We start from the raw sequence: 16961 nt of genomic DNA, 5'->3' as shown, positions 1-16961 counted from the left end.
TGTTGAGCCCCTAAAATTACTCAAGCCAGGTTTCTTGAGAATTGCAATCTTTATTCTATGGTGTCCTTCCTTTTTTTTCTAAGTGTCACAAACTCCATCATCATTTTCATCCACTCCAGAATTTTCAATCAGTTCTTTTCCATCAGCAAGAACGAAGCCTGGAAATGAAATAGAATAGCAGATAATACTATATAAATATTAGCAAATATTAGTAAATTAAACAGTGGCAGAGGCTGTTTTCTAGAACTAAAACCAACTGGCACAGTCTGGCCACGTTGCTAGTATTAAAAGCTCCCAGCTTCCAAAACAAGGTGGTTTTATCACAACTGCTTCTTGGCCCATGCAACCTCCTGAATCATGGCCAAAATTCTGGGAGAGGGCTAGTTAAGCCCATCAAAACTGTGCCAAAAACCAATCCAATAATATAGCTAGCCGAGGTGCAGTGCCCAAGTTTGGGTCCTGTCACCGTTTATTTTATTAGAGCAGATGATACAGCTTCAGCATCCACGTGGCTGAGCATCCAAGAACTGGGTGACATCTCTGGTAACGTTGCAGATTCAGGCTGTTGGTCAGATTCAGCTGATCCCCACAAACCTCTCTGCCTTTGGGATTTGTAGGTCCAGATCTTTCATCCACAGGGTTAGTTGACCACTCATTGCCAAAACAATTCTCTTACTGTTGACAGCAAGCTGGTGTTGCTCCTTTGTGTCCCCCTCCTTTCTACCTCTCTCCCACCAGCCCCACATGGCACCTTTTACCTGAATTCCTTTGGCAGGGACGAGGAAGCCACACGCTCATTTTTATTCAAAGCAGAGCCCTATGGGGAGCATTCGGAATACATTTATTTGGTCTGGACACAGCCCATGTGGGCCAAAGAGCAGCTAAATGAAGAAGTTGCCTTCCTAGGCACTCCCAGCTTTTGTGGTGCTTCTGCCTATACGTCCTCACAAATATCTATCTGCTGCCTTCCGTTTCCTAAGCTAGGGAGTTACAAGCTCTTTTTTTTTTTGCAGAGACCTGTCCCCTCGTACAGCAGGGATTTGCATTTACACCCCAGGAGCGGGGATGCTGGAGGACCTGGTGGCTGCCAGTTCCCATACCAACCGTCCCACAAGCTATGGACCAGCCACAGACCCACCAGCCAAGTCAACTTCTTCTCCAAGGATCAGGGATTTGGTTTTCCCTTGTCAGCAAAGACCCTTCTCCCAAGGACCTGAGCAATTGCAAAGGATCTAGCGAGGTGGCCACCAACACACGGAGGTGGATAGCCACATCCTACCATCCTAGGATACTTCAGGACATGGTTTAGTGGGCATGGTTGATGGTTGGACTCGCTGATCTTGAAGGTCTTTTCCAACCTAAATGATTCTATGACTCTATAGGAAAATAAACCAGAGATTTACCTGCCCTGGAGCTCCTCCTGGTGTCTTGTCGTGGGAAATACAATATTAGCAGCTCCCCAGCTGTAAGGACAGGGAAAACGCAAAGACCTCAGCAGAAAAAGATGACTCCAAAGAGCCCTCACCGCTCCCTGCTGTGACCTGCCAAGAGGAACAGCCTCCAAAAGTCAGAGAGAAGTGAGGAGAGAGGAAGGAGATGACAGTCTCCCCACTCCTACAGCAAGGCAACGTCAGAGCTGCAGAAATTAGCAAGGAACTAACTATGTATAAGCACCCGGACACCTTTCCAGAAGAAAAAGGTTGCTTCCTTGCCCACGAATGTGTTGGATGAGGGGAGCTCAGAAATCAGGCTTTTTTAATTCAACAGGTCTGTCTGCAGAAGAAAAATGGGGGGTTTCCCCCCTTCCCTGTGCCACGAAATGCTACCAAGTCCTCTCAGCCACAGGTATGTGCAGCTCCAGGTGGGCAGAGGCCACGTATCTGCGATGAGAGAGGCAGGAGCTGCCAACATTTATCACCCACCCACCCCAAGGGCATTTCTGCAAGTGCCTGGTCCACCAAGGCAAAGGCAGCTGCCCGAAGGTTTTCCACCGCAGCACAGGTCCCCAGAAGACTGCAGGGTTGCATCCCCAGAAGTGGGAAGAGTTTAAACCCAAGTAAGCAGCAAGTCATGGGGAAAACGCTATTTTTATTATTCAAATCAGTATTTATGGCATCCAGAAACAAAGGCACATGAACTGTGCAGGTGCCCAGAGATGGGCAGGGACAACAGCAAACAGCCAGTGCTGCTCAGGGTCTTCTCCAAAGTTTAACCTCAAACTTGCCATGACTGAAAATAAAAAAAAAAAAAAAAAAACAACTAAAAAAAAAAAAACCCAAACCTTCAGCAGCCCTGGTATCATGAGCAGCCGAGCCTGGTCTGACTACACATTCAGCTTTTCTCGAAAACCACTGCAAACAGTGGGAGCTTGCTGGTTTCTAGGAACAACCTTTCTCCAAGAAGTGGTCACCTATGTATTCCCAGAAAGCAAGGTGGTTCAACAAATCCCCCAAGGGCAAGGAAGGGCTTCTACAATCTCAGTAGCTTGTGGTTACCTTCCCTAGGATGCAGGAAGATTTGCGGTGGCTCAGCTGGGAGGACGTAGAGGGGATGCAGGATCCCAGGTCCCCACAGCTTTGACCTTTCTTTGCTACAGAAGGTTTCCTCCCATTTGTGCTGGTCCCATTATATTCATACAAGCGCAGTCCCAGACTGAAAAAGGCAGGAGCAGCTGGAAACCAAACCCCCACGTGCCAGGGACATGTCCACTGGGCAGCTCTGAGCACCCAAAATTCCCAAATTTCAAAATCTAGAAATCAAGCTGAGCCATTGGCGCTGGAGCAGGTCAGACTATACTTGCCCCTGCGTCACCAGAAATCCTCCTCCACAAGATGGGTGGGAAATCAGTGGGGGAAGAGGCTGTTCACAGCCAACAGGACAGGCATTAGGCATCTTTACTTGTGAGACAAGCAGATCTAGGCTATGTAATTGGGGGAAAAAGGCGAAAAATAAAAGCTTCACTACTAATAGCGGAGCTCTCGTACTGCTTCTTACCACCACTGCTACTGAATGTTGGATTCCTAAATCCAGATTTTTTTATTCAAAGGCTGGAACTATTACTACCAAAGCTAAAACCAATACATTAAGAACACTGATAATTTGCACCAAAGTTTTTCCTTTTTGGCTCCTCGCAGACACAAATCTCTTCCCAATTACTCCAGTTTGAAGACAGTAAAAGTAAGAGAGCTTCCAGAGCTCACAGCTTGCTCCAGCAATGCACAGCAAGGAAGGACTGTAAAGTGCACAGACTTGAGCTCCCCAAAGTCCAGCAAGGCCAGATGAAGTGTTGAGGAGAGAGCTGAAGGCAAACACAAAGAGTGTCCAGCCTGAGAGTCCACGAGAACTTGGACTCTTCCACCCAGAGGCTCAGATTAAGAAGATAATGTCATCGGACACCATGATCTGGTTGTCGTCTTGCATGTGGGCCAGCGCCACCTTCACTTCAGCCAGCGAAAAGGGCTCAGGGTTGTCTCGGTTGATGGACTCCATCACGTTCTTCAGACCCACGGACTGGGCATGGGAAGTTTTGAAGACCTCCAGGAGGGCAGCCTTGAATGCTTTCAACCTGGTCAGGCAAGGCGAGAAGTAATCCCCCTCAGAGACCACACCAAGTCCTTTGCCTTCCTTCCCAGCCCAGTATTCCCCAGCCCTTCCCCATTCCAGAAGCGGCATCCAGCAGGAAAGCCAAAACCGGAGCCGAAAGCACCCGCCACAGATGCATCTCCAGCATCGGACCAACAGCTTGGACCCACCAGGGTGGGGTGGGACACACAGGGACAGACTCCTTCTCCAGCCCCCACTCACCTCGGCTCAGCCAACTCCGGCTTCTTCGCTTCGCCAGCGGCCGAGGCTTCGGGCGCCTTGGGAGTGTGTGCCTGGACTGGAGGAGAAAGAAGAGTTATCTTCAACCTGCCTGGTGTCCAAGCTCCCAGAGAGCAAAAGCGCTTGGCCTTAGGATGGGGTGGGCAATGCCAAACTCCCTCCCTCCCAGCGTTGTTATTTCTGCAGCAGTTTGGAAGAGGACAGGAAAAAAAAAAAAAAAAAATATTCACGGCCACAGAGGGTTTCCAAAAAAAATTCATCTTGATTTGTGGGGCTCGATGGTACCACACCAGGGACCCCAAGGGACCCCAAGGCATCACAGCTCCCCAGGTGCACAGACCCACCAGGGCAAAAGGCAGCAGCACCCTCAGGAGCCAGCAAAACCCCGGAGACTCACCCTCCGGCATCTCCTCCTCGGCATCACTGAAGTCGTATGGGTCGTAGGAATCCCCCTCGCCTCCTGTGCGTGCCTTCTTTCTCCTGGACGGGGAGGAAGAAGAGGTCACCCCTGCTCCAGCTGAACTGCAGATCTCAGAACCCCCCTGCCCCGAGCTCCTGGAGATGTCTGGCGAGGACCACACAGGATCCCTGTGGCTCACAGGTAAGCCATCCTCTGGCCACAAAACCCTGCCCATGGCACGGGACCCACGCTAGTACCAGCCCCGAGGATTGTGGCTGTCATCGGATCACAAAATGGTTTGGGTTGGAAGGGACCTTAAAGACCATCTAGTTCCAGCCCCCCTGCCCTGGGCAGGGACACCTTCCACTAGACCGGGTTGCTCAAAGCCCCATCCAACCTGGCCTTGAACACTGCCAGGGATGGGGCAGCAACAAATTCTCTGGGCAACCTGTTCCAGTGCCTCACCACCCTCATCATAAAATATTTCTTCCTTATGTCCAATCTAAATCTACCCTCCCAGTGGGGTCTCACCAGAGTGGAGTAGAGCGGGAGGGAATCCCCTCCTTCGACCTGCTGGTCATGCTTCTTTTGATGCAGCCCAGGATATAATTAGCTTTCTGGGCTGTAAGCACACATAGCCAGCTCACATCCAGTTTTTCATCCACCAGGACCCCCAAGCCCTTCTCCGCAGGGCTGCTCTCAATCCCTTCATCCCCCAGCATGTGTTGATAACGGGGTTTGCCCAAACCCAGATGCAGGACCTCGCACTTGGCCTTGTTGAAATTCATGAGGTTTGCACAGGTATTAAATAGTATCGGTGCCAGCATGGACCCCTGAGGGACACCACTCGTTCCTGATCTCCATTTGGACATTGGGTCATTGACTGCAACTCTTTGGACATGGCCACCCAGCTAGTTCCTTATATATGAAATAACTACGTCCCTCTATTACAAACTGGGGGGGGGGGCAATCCACTAGGTCGAGCAAAACGTGGAGGATGTCCCCAAGGCCAGCACTGCCTGCTGCGACCTCAGAAGAGGCTGGTGCCCCTTGCGTGACATCCCCCCCTCCCTTGCTCCGGCTCCTACCTCCTCGTCCTGCGCTCCTCCTTGGGCTGCGACTCCTCATCCTCCTCCTTCTCGGTCTCCGAGTCGTCCTCCGCCTGCTTTCTGCGCTTCTTCTCCTTCTCCAGCACCTGTGTGGCAAAGACAGGATGGACTCGGCTCCCTTTTCCACTCAAGCTGCTTTTAGGGGACCATCCAAGATCCCACCGCAGCGGCCTCATCCCACACTATCACCAGGAAAGGACCCACCAGCAGCCCCGGGTGCTCAGCCTGCACCAAACCCACCCTTTCTGCTGACAGCTTTAGGACCCCCCCAAGCACAGAGGGACACCTTTCCCCCCACCTTTTTGAAGTAGGCGAACTGCACCAGCTCCAAAGCCGCCTCAGCATCCTGCAGATCGACGGTCTTGTTCATCCTGGCCTTGGCGTGGGCCGTGGAGAGGCGGATCAGGGTCTCCAGGGTACGGGCCGTGACAGGGGAGGTCTGGTGGGGAACAGAGAGGTGGTTCTGCAAAGCTGACTCCCACCGTGGCATCCCACCAAGGGTGGAAAACACCCGTAAGGGAAGAGGGGAGCCTGTGCCTCAGTTTCCCTCCTCCTGGCCTGAGAGGGAGCTGCTCCCGGGGCTCACCCTGGCAATGTCCGAGTTCATCTGGCTCTGGCTGCGCAGGCGGGAGTACTCCTCCGCTATGTAGCTCGCCGACTCCTGGGTCAAGACGGGCTTAATCATCTTTGCTACGTGGATGTACTTCCTCATGAACTCCATGCTGACGATCTTCTCCCTGCAGGCAACGCATGCGCACCCGTGTCCTCCAAGGCGGGGACGGGTAAAGAGTGTTTGCAGAAGTGGGCTTCCCACTTTTTACCCTTCGTGGGCATCCAGGCACCTGGGGAATTCAGCTGCAGGAGATATTCTCCACCTGCCCGGCTTCAGAGATCAAGCCCAGAGCAAGGCTCCCTCGGTATCCCACCCACGTACCTCCCCGTGGACCGTCTGGGGCATCACTCACACTGGCCATCAGCCACCGCTTGGATACTCGAGCCAAACTCATCAACTCACAGTGCTGGAAACCCCCAGAAAGCTCCAGGGGACGTGGGATGAAGGACTCACTTGCGGCGGTTGGGCCCGTGCAGGAGGTCATCATGTTTCTCGTACACTTGGAGCTCCTGTTCCTCCTCCTGCACAAAGTCGGGGTCGTCCGTAGCCAGGATCTCCACGGCGCTGCCCAGGGGCATGGCTGGAGAGGGGAAGGTCCCAGAAAACTGACTTTTAACCTCTGGAGCGACTTCCAAAAGCCACCACAAGCAGCCCTCCACAAAGCCAGGGATGCTGAAGCCAAAAACCTGCCACCCGCCAAGGAAGGACAGGACTGAGCAACAAGGAGGTTGCAGCTACAAGCGACTCACCGTCCCCGTCCTGCTCGTTGGGGTTGCGGTAGCGGTGCATCCGCAGGACGTGGTCCGAGATCTCCCTGTCCTGCTCGGGGTCCATCTGGTCCAGCACAATGAAGAGCAGGTCGAAGCGGGAGAGCAGAGAGTCCTGCAGGCCGATGTTCTCCATGGGCGTCTTGTACTGGTCGTACTGCAAGAGGATGATAGAAGGGGTTACAGGAGACCCTCACGGGCCAGTCTTGGCTGCCAGGGAGGCTGGGAGGACCTCCTCAGGCCAGGTCTTAAAGGCTGGATGTCCAGGCAGCTGGACACCACGCTAAACCCAGCCTGCTGCAGCAGTAAGGCCTCTATTCCCCATCCTGGAAGGTGGGTGTAGCTCTTGTTTGCAAGGAAAACCCGTTTTTTGTGATCCCAGATCAGACACCGAGACTGAGGCTCGTCACCAGGTTGAGGGTCCACTGGGCTGCCCTGAGACACCCAGGCAGAACCGAGCCGGGGTGAGAAAGAAACCCCGCGAGCCCCTCTCTCCTCCAGGATGGCCACGAGCAGCAGGAGACCAAACCAACCATGTCTTCACCGCCCCACGGATCCCAGTCCCAGCAAGAACCAAGTCACTGGTTTTGGGGGGTGGATCTTTTGGGTTTTACCAGCTGCCGCCTCCACCAAGACGGCTCCCAGCATCCTTCCCCACGGAGAGGACCAGCAGACGCCAGCACTCACCCGGCCATAGACGGGGTTGGCCGCCGCCAGGACGCTGCAGCGGGAGTTGAGGCGGGCATGGATGCCAGCCTTGGCGATGGTGACGCGGCCCTGCTCCATCACCTCGTGGATGGCCGTACGGTCGATGTCGGACATCTTGTCGAACTCGTCAATGCACACCACCCCCCGGTCAGCCAACACCATGGCCCCTGCTTCCAGGCGCCGTTCGCCTGCGGTGGGAGAAAAAGAGGGTCCATCACCGTTCGGCAGCCCCAGGCATCTCCTGCCCTGCCGCCTCCCTCCACCGCGGTACCACCGCTGTGACTAGGAGAAGCCTCAAAGAGCAGCAGCATCCTCAGGGCTGCCCATCTCCTACCCAACCTGACAGCAGGAGGAGGACACTTAGGATGAGGAGCAAGCCCGTGAGGAAGACAACAAGACAACAAGGCTGCTGCTAGCCCTCACGTAGGGTACACGAAGTAGAAGAGGAGTAGAGAAGACCACCACCTAACAGAGGTGGAGAAAATACCCCTGAACATCACTATCATTGCTACAAAGCTTCTGGATGGAGCAAGTCCCGCAAGCGTCACTGCAGAACAAACAGCAGCGCTGGATCTTGCAGAGTTCCTCCCAAGCATCCGTCTGAGAGCTCCCACTGGGAACCAGCCTGCTCCTCACCGGTTTCTTGGTCCGTGGTGACGGCAGCGGTCAGGCCGACGCCGGAGGAGCCTCTGCCGGTGGTGGGGATGGCGCGGGGCGCGGTGCAGAGCACGTACCGCAGGAGCTGAGACTTGGCAACAGAAGGGTCTCCTGAAATGGAGAAGGCTGCATTTCGTAATCACACATCACCTGGATAACGTGTCCAGTTTGGGGCTCCTTGGTGGGGAAAAAAGAAGGGGGCAGAGAAGTGGGTTTGTTCAGCCTTCGGAAAGGAAGGTGATCAGATGATCTCCTTGCCTTCCCTTAATGACCCCATGGGAACAAGTGGAGAAGATGGAGTTTTGAGAGGCGCACAGTGACGGGACCAGTGGCAACTGGGACAACTTGGAACACAGAAAATCCCAATTGCACGGTGGAAGAAAAAGAAATTTTCTTGAGGGTGGTCAAACACTGGGACAGTGGCCCACAGACATCGTGGGATCCCATCCCTGGAGGTGTTCAAAACCAAGTGGACAAGTCCCAAAGCCACCTGATCTACCAGTGACACTAGCTCTGCCTTGTGCACACGCTTGGACCAGGGGCCTCTGGAGGTCCCATCTAACCTGTTACTCCATGAAACTAAGTCCAGAAAAATGCTCCTTCATCTCACCCCCCAACAACACCAACCAAGGGTGCCTCTGCCCAGCCTTTCCAGACCTATGAGCAAGATGTTGATGTCTCCTCGGATGCGGCTCCCGTTCTCCAGGACCTTCTCCACCCCTCCAAGCAGCATGCAGAGAATGGCCTTCTTGATGTACTCATGCCCATGGATGCTGGGAGCAAGGGATCTTGCCAGCTGGTCAAAGATATCCTAAGACAGAAAAGGCAAAGCACAGCCCATCAGAGGGACTGTAGATAATAAGAACAATATGCAATGCTCCACAAGTCCATTTCAGCACAAAAAAGCAGCTTATTCCTATCAGAACCACATGGATGAAAATTATTTAGAAAGGAGAAGACCATTTGCCAGAGTTTTGTTTCAATGGGGCTGTGAAGTCCTAGACCATCCTGACTGTCACAGTCACCCAAGCAAACACTGGAAGCAGCAGCCCCTGTGAGAGCAAGGCTTTCTTCTCTCCACGCTACAAAGCAAAGGTCTGAGTATGAAGACCAGGCTGGGGCAGACCTCCATAACTCATGCTGGTTTGGGGTTTGAAAGAGGGAGACGTTTCTCCTGCAGAGGAAATTCTCTGGCAACAAGCTGGCAGCACACAACACAGACAGATCTCTGTCTCGACAGCTATGCACAGCAGACCTGCCAGGAAGGATACTCTGCTAGCAGTACAGAAGCAGCAGCAAAAAAAAAAAAACAGGACCTGATCAAAGCCTAAGGAGAAAATGCAAAGAGAGTGGAAAAATCCAGCAACATTGCTAAGAGGGTTGAAGAGTAACTTGCAACCAAACAAGACACCTCCTTAGCTACACGCCAAGCCTTAAAGCAGCTCTAGCTGAAACCTCATGCTCTGATACAAGCCTGCCTTCTAGACGTAAGACTACAATACCTTGGAGCGACTCTTGCTGAATCTCTTGATCTTGGCCACATCGGCAGCAGAGTAGAGAGGCCGGACATCTTTGCTCATCTGCTTCACATGGCAGGCAATGAGGATAGTCCTGGAGAAGGGACACAGCCATGATCAGGTCTGCAAAGCCCACGGAGCCACAGCAACAACACAGCAGAAACTTCCACAGGGTCATCCTTTGCTCTGCAAAGCCCTGGAGGGGACTGGAAAGCTCTGAGAGCTGTCGCCCCCTCTATCTGACAGCATTGGGCCATCAACGGAGCATCTTTAAGAGCATCCAACCCCCTCTGCGCACAGCTGAGGCCGACAGCTACACACTGATGCTAAGGGCCAAGGTGCACACTGCTTCCAACTGATTTAAGCCCATGTTTGACCCAGCTCTGTGATGGCCACCTGCCTGTCCTAGATCTCATCTTCCAGAGACGTGACGCGACTAAAAAGGGTGGGACAGCTGAAGTCAAGACAAAAGAAGGCTCACCTGAAAGTCCCTGAAGTGTAACCCCCTTTCTTTCCCGGCAGGCAGCGGTACGTCCCCACCACCTGGATGCGGTCCCCAGGCTTCACCTTGTCCACCAGGTCATCATCCAGAATGACATCCACTGAGCGTGGCAGCTGCCCTGCTGGTGCCTTCTCGGGCATCTCCTGGATGGTGATGGTCTGATGGTCCTTGTAGACCGAGAGACCAAACTCTGTCTCCAGGGGGTTATTCTCTTCGTCCTAGAGGAAGAACCCCAATAAAAGGACTAGAACCGTTTTTCAGGCGCACAGGGAGAAGTGGTGGGTCAGCTGAGTAGTGGGAAGACAGGCTGCATCACTCAACATGCACAAGACTGCTGGAAAGGCTTGCTTTATCAGGACGGCCGGAGGCTGGGGTTCACCAGCTCCACAGCCCCCCCAGTCTAAAGCTGCCAACACCATCACTGCTGGTACATTAGGTCTCTCCAAGCCCTGTCCCTTCTGCAGGCAGTGGTGACACACCACCAAGCTGCGTGCAGTGGGGACAAAGCTCAGGTCAACCTTCCCAAATACGGGGCTAACCCTCTGCCCAAGGGTGCATACACCCTCCAGGACAGCAAAGGCATGCCCACATTGACCCGGGTCGCAGGAACAACAAGACTGGCTGACAACCCCAGCAAGAAACCATGCTGCAGCAGAACCAAGATCATAACTAACATCTGAACTAGCGAGTCTGGTGGCCTTGTGTCCAACAGAGACTTTCTTCACGTGTTCCTAGTAGCTCCCTGGGACTTTCACACACGTAATGTGTCTTCTTTCTACTCCATGGGCTATGTTGGCAGAGGGAGAAGGGATGCGCAGGGATTTGAGCCCTGGGCTCAGAGCTGGCACGTTCTCCCCAGAGGAACCTGCTGATGCTTCCCTCAAGGCTACTTCACCTCACCTTCGTAGGGTAGACGGAGCTGGATGGGAAAGCGTCCAGGGAGGTCAGGTCTGTGTATCGGCGCTCAATAGTCTTCTTGGTAGCTGGGCAATAATGGACGCTCCGGACAATCTTTGGACGAACCAGAGAGCCTGAGGTTGGAAAAAAGAGGAGTTAGGGGCAGGGATGTCCCACTCCTCTGTCAGCAGACAGTCCCTGACAGGGTCTCCACCGCTAAACTGCACTTGGGACACAACCCGCTGTCAACCACAGCCAGGATTTGCTGAGCTCAAAGCCCATCCTAACACTCAAGACCTTCTGCTAAGCCCCCCGTTCCCTTTGCCCAGGTTGCCAGGATGTACCATGGCTCCCGGTGGACTCCAGCCCCTCCGCAGCAAACACGTGGACCCACCACTCCCGAAGCCCCTGGGTTTTGCCCCAGTCTCACATTTTGTCACGATGCCCTCCACGCAGACAATGCAGCTGAGGAAACAGGCCGTCAGCGTCCGCGGTGACACGTGCTTGGAGCCGAAGCTGCCCTCCAGCCCGATATAGAAGTCCTCGTACTGCTTGGCATAGGTGGCATCGACGGAGGCGACGAAATCCTTCAGGGCACGCTGGAAGGCGATCAGCTCCTCAAAGGCGTTGCTCAAGAGCCTGCAACAGCGGGAGGTAACGATGCAGACCCACCAGCCCCTTCTGCTTTCCTCCTCAACACTTTTCCCACGCCTCCATGCGCTCCACGAGGTTACTAGGAGCGAGAGGTTAAAAAACCCAAAGCCCACCATAGCTCTGTGTCAGGTCCACTGCCACCAACAGCCGAGAGCTGAACAAACCGAACGACATCTCTAAAACCTCACATGTCCCTGAGCAGATTAGCAAGCCTGGTCCAAAACATCCCCGAGCACCCTAAAAAAAGGGGATGATTTCTATCGCGCAATTAAGCCCAGCTTGCTGCAAAAGGTTTTTTGCCTAATCATGGGCAAGCTTGGAAGGGATGGGTGTCGGGGGGGGGAGAGAGCAGGTCCACCTGCTGCACAGGACAAAGTCTGGCCCATCCTTGTCCCAAAGGACCTGCAAAACCAGGGCTGGACCTCTGAAATCCCACCAAGGGCGCAGTGCCAAAGGCGAACCCCGGTGCCCCACACCCACCGGTTGGCTCTCTTCTCGTTCTTCCGCCGCAGGTCGTTGATGCTGACGAGGAGGCGATACTGGTTGTCGCTGATCATGTCCCGGACTTTACTGTGGTAAATCCCTTGATCTTCCTGCAAAAAAGGGTGAGGGGGGAAAACACCCCAAAAAAACAACTCACTTTACATGATCGCTTGTCTGAGACATTCCCCCACCCCAGGAGCTGATTCCTGCAGAGCTCGACTCCCTTTAGCCCCACGGACCGAGCGGGAAGGGGCGGGGGGGGGCAGGGAACGGGTGCTCCCCAACCCTCCGGGAGCATGGATGGGTGTGGGGGGGATTTAGCACCCACATCTCCCAGCGCAGCCCCGCTCCCGGCCTCACCTCATCGTCCAGAAAATCGAGATAGTCGCGCTGGGCCTCCCGCAGCTCCGCGTCCTCCAGCCCGCCCGCCGGCGCCGCCATACTGCCGGCCGCTCGGGGAGACCGGGCCGGGGGGAGCCGAGGAGATCCCGCCGCTGCAAGGGGGAAGGCGGTAAGAGCCGAGGGGAACCGACCCGGCCCCGGCAGCGCCCGCGATCCGACCCGATCCGATCGGAGCCGACCCCCGCCGCCGCCGGGACCCGCCGCGCCGCCGCTTGGCGCCAAAACCGGACGCCTTTCCCGCCAGCCAGCGAGAGCTCCTCCTCCCTCCCCGCCCCGCGGCGCACCTCATTGGTCAGCACCGCCCCGCGCCATCCAATGGGGCAGCGATAGAGTTGGCGAGCGAGACGCGCGCCAGCGCCAGCCAATTAGGAGTGCGGAGGGGCGGGGCGTAAGCGGGGGTGGGGCGGGAAGCCGCGCTCCGCTGAGCCCGGCGTGGGCTGCGGTGAACCGGGCCGGGGGTCCCGGGGGATCACCCACGGGGGATCACCCACGGGTGATCAGCCCCGGAATCCCGGCCCGGCTCCCAGCCCCGGCGCTTGGAAGTCACGAACCGGCCGAAAATACCATTTTGTTAAAAAAAAAAACAAAACAACAAAAACCCCCAAAACTTTATTTTTCCACTGCATTTTGGGGGAGTCCCGTTTCCGGGTGGTTCTGCCCCAAAGCATAGAGGCTGGGCCTCGCTTTTGCTTTTTACGTGGCCCAGCGCAAGTGCAGGAGTTGGGGGGGCTGAAGATGCGAAAGCAAGAGGTCCCGTGGCGTTTGCCATGAAAAGGATGATTTTTGGGTGCGTCTTCCCAGAGGTGCTGCAGGCAGAAATCCATCACGGGAAAGCAGAGACAGCGGTGCAGCTCCGTACAGGGAAACTGGCTGCTCCCCCTTAAAAAATATTTTCAGTATGCCCTTAAAAATCTTTATTTAAACTCTGTTTAAAAATAGAAAAAGACTAAAAAGCTAGACAAAACTATTTTGATCAGCAAGGCACAGTGGACATCCAAACTTGGCTGTGTCCCCTGGATGATATTATAGCTAAAGCAGTTTTTCCAGGGTTAGTAGTAAATATTCACCCGTTTGGCTGTGCAAAACAAGTGTTCACACTGCCTGATCTCACCAGAGGGAGCAGCTTTGATTCGTGTTTCGGAAGAGGAGCAGGAAACAGCCCCTGCCCCGTTTCCCATTTTCTGGTTGGGTGCCTGCACCATATCCCTCTAAAATCATTGGAAATGTTGCTGGTAACGGCTGTGGCCAGTTTAGGATGTATGTAGCCCAAGTCCTGGGTATTTGTCCAGCTTCGGCGAGATTTTCTCAAGTAATTCTGCATCAAAGTTCAGATTTTCCTTCTCAGGCATTTGGACTGTCCTCTGTTATAATTTGATGGAGCAGTAAATTTGGCAGGTTGGCAGAAATGAAGTATCTTGTGCTCTGTTGCTGTTTTCTTTCTTTTCTTTTCTTCTTTTTTTCCTTTTTCTTTTTTCCTTTTTTCTTTTGTTGTTTTCCTTCCTTTTTTTCCTTTTGTTTTTTTTTTTAAGTTTCCAAGTTGTTCTGCTAGCTCCAGAGCTGCTCTCCACAGACAGAATAGCCTCCCTGCCTCTGCACACTCAGCAGCACCCATTTCCCTTCACACTCTCCTCAAATCCACCCCTTCCCATCATTTTCTGGAGATTTCTCATTTTCATTGCAGCTGACATAAGTGGAGGCAGCACAAGGAGGAGTGAACAGAGAAAGCCTTTGGTGTGCCCCTGCCACACTCACTGGGTCACAGCAAGGTATTTAAGTGGGCACATCAGCTGTGAGGATATAAACTGGCTGGGGGAATCAGTCCCCAAAGGAAATATAGTGTATCCTATATAAGTTGTCAGAACCCAACGTGAGATTTCACCTCTGAGATGTTTTTTCTCTCTCTGCAGTAGACAGGCTATTAAATCCAGCAATGAACACAGTCTACGTGCTTTATTACAGATAAAATATGGATGAAAAAAATAAAATACCAATGCAAAGTAACCCATGAGTACAGCTGGCAGTGCACACAGGGGTACCAGGGTGGGATTCAGACATATATATCTAGATCACACATAGATTTCACCTACATTTAGGTGGTCAAAATGAATCCCAACCCATAAAGACGTAAATCGCTGTGGCGCTCCTCCTGCCAAAGTCAGCGAGCTCTGTGTGAAGAGAGCTGGCAGGGACCCATCGCTCCTGACCGCAAAGTAATAAGAGTTAGGGATAAAAATAGCCGCCTGTTGTTATTCATGACAGCGCCCTATAGCAACTGCTGCCGTGCTGTGGCTCTTGCCTGAATAATTAATTGGAGCAGGTCAGGCCAGGGAGGACAAAGGGATGAAGAGAGATGGAGGAGAACGCCAGGATAACAGACGCCTTCCCTTTTAGGACTCCCTAGGATGCTGCACAAGATTTCCAGGGATTCACCTCCCTGCCACATCCCAGCGATACGGGGTGGAGAGTGCAGCACAGGCTCACAGAGACATTTAGCACCTTCCATCCACTGAAATAAATAGGAATTGAGCACCTAAATACACGGAGGGCCGGGGCTAGAGCTCGCAGGGAAATAGAAGAATCATGGGTGGATGCAGGAGTAATTTCCATGGATGAACTGCACACGAGGGGTGCTGGCCAGAACACCCTGACTGTTCACAGGGTGCATTTTCTCCTCCCACATGTGCACTTGATTTCTGAGACCCCTTTATGGGTACCCTGTGATCCCTCCCAGACTCTTGGAGTTTTTTTCCCCTTAGTTCAACTAAGTCAATTTTCAAGCCACAACTCAGTTTCAAGTTGCTATCTATTAGCTCTCCTGTATGCTGAGCAACCTTGTCTCACCCATAGAGGGCAGAGGAGAGGCTTGTGGCTCCTTCACAGCTCCAAAAATGGGGGAAGAGTACCCCAAATTCAACGGAGTGTCACCTTATCACCAAGCAATACACTGGAGTTGAGGTTTCAAATATATTTGTAATAAAGTGGAAGGATAATAACATGGAAATAAATGTTTCGAATAAAAAAAAAAATCACTTTTTATAATTGAAATGATGTAGAGAAGCAAGATCATCTACGAGATGTTTTTGTCAGTGTAAATTTTAAGTTTTCCAGGGGATAAAAGGGGTTTGTCCTTGCTGGCGTCTCCTGCAGCTAGGAGCTGAACCCCAGCCAGGGAATTCACTCTCGCAAGAGGAGAGTTGTCCTGACTCTCACCACTTCAGGACCACATGTGGAAGACATATAATTTAATGCTGAAGGAACCCTTCCTCTAATCTGACCTTTTCCCTAACATAGGCTGAAGAATTTCACCCGATTGCATCTGTACCCAGCTCAGGCATTTCTGATATAATTTTCTTGAAGTATTTGCTATTCCCACGCACTCTGGTAAATCTTTAAACTGATCTATCTCTTATTTTTTCTAACTGCAGAGAAGAAAAACACGGAAAACAATTCTCAATGCATATGAATGCAATTTCTTTACTTAAAGGCACGGGGACCTGCTGTTATCTCACCAGGAAAGCATGGTAAAGTGGGTAAGAAGTTAAGACTCTGACCTTCAGAATATTAGGCTGGATTGTAGCCACCTTCTTGCTTCCCAGAGTAGGAGCCCAGCACATACGTGTCTGCTTTTCCTCCCAGATGCTGGTAGCATGGTCTTAGCACGGCGATGGGAGCCTAAAATCTTGTTGAGGTTCTGCTTCTGATGCACAGCTACCCCAGATCCCACAGGAGATTCATTCTCTTCTCCTACTGTGCAGAAGAAAAATAAAGCAATTAATAAAAAAACAAAACAAACCCACGCAGGCCGTGCCCCCAGGCACAACAAAAAATGAATTCCCCTAGCAAACAAAACCAGAGGAGTGGCTCAATCAACAACGCTCTGGAAAGCACAGATGAGAGCATGTCTGCGTAATGTGGCGACCCGACCACGTTTCCAGGGAAGTCCGAAGGGCCCAGATATAGATCGCCTGAGGTCTGGTGTTGCTATTTTGGTCTGCTCATCTGCTCTCATGGGTTCTGGCTGTTAGTAAAGACAGTGACAGCTGGTTCCTTCTCTTTTTCACCCCCTCCCCGATTTTCTCCACCTCCCTGCCTGGAACTCACCCATCTGTATGCAAAGCATCATCACCTCTGTATGGGGATCTCTGGGATCTGCTTTCAGCCACGGGGCAGGATCCACTGGTCACTTCAGCAAGTGATGTCCAGCTTTGGCAGATGGGAAGCTGCAGCAATTCTTGTAAGCCACATTAGCAATCATCATCTGACTGTCACAACGGGCTCTCTGCTCCACGCAAACCACGAAGAGGCAGGGAAGTCCTGACCCCAAATTGCCACATGCCCCTTGTGCAACATGGGAGGAGCAACTGAAGATGGCAAAAATAACTTTATCAAGCGCTTCTCTCTGATTGCAGGGGCTGGTCTTGGTAACCCAG

The 16961-nt window shown here is 52.9% G+C and overlaps 1 protein-coding gene across 5 annotated transcripts; it reads right to left on the bottom strand.

The window, feature by feature from the left end:
- Window positions 1–2017: 2017 nt before the first annotated feature.
- Window positions 2018–16961, bottom strand: MCM3 (minichromosome maintenance complex component 3). Of its 5 annotated transcripts, none has more exons than XM_075048953.1 (19): window positions 16633–16961; window positions 16083–16278; window positions 12490–12623; window positions 12127–12239; window positions 11423–11631; window positions 10996–11126; window positions 10075–10313; window positions 9579–9687; window positions 8734–8887; window positions 8056–8187; window positions 7399–7607; window positions 6694–6868; window positions 6398–6524; window positions 5918–6068; window positions 5630–5770; window positions 5311–5417; window positions 4220–4302; window positions 3805–3880; window positions 2018–3565 (listed from the first exon to the last, which is right to left on the bottom strand). In XM_075048953.1, the coding sequence occupies exons 3-19, from the start codon at window positions 12568–12570 to the stop codon at window positions 3367–3369; spliced, it is 2436 nt and encodes an 811-aa protein (XP_074905054.1). In that variant the 5' UTR covers window positions 12571–12623; window positions 16083–16278; window positions 16633–16961; the 3' UTR covers window positions 2018–3366. The 5 variants fall into 5 exon arrangements, with proteins under 5 accessions (XP_074905054.1, XP_074905055.1, XP_074905056.1 ...); XM_075048954.1 differs by having other exon boundaries at window positions 16658–16961; XM_075048955.1 differs by having other exon boundaries at window positions 16083–16275; window positions 16658–16961.

Source organism: Buteo buteo, chromosome 17 (assembly GCF_964188355.1).
Source record: "Buteo buteo chromosome 17, bButBut1.hap1.1, whole genome shotgun sequence".
NCBI classification, from domain to species: Eukaryota; Metazoa; Chordata; class Aves; order Accipitriformes; family Accipitridae; genus Buteo; species Buteo buteo.
This window is presented reverse-complemented; position numbering and strand designations above follow the sequence as displayed.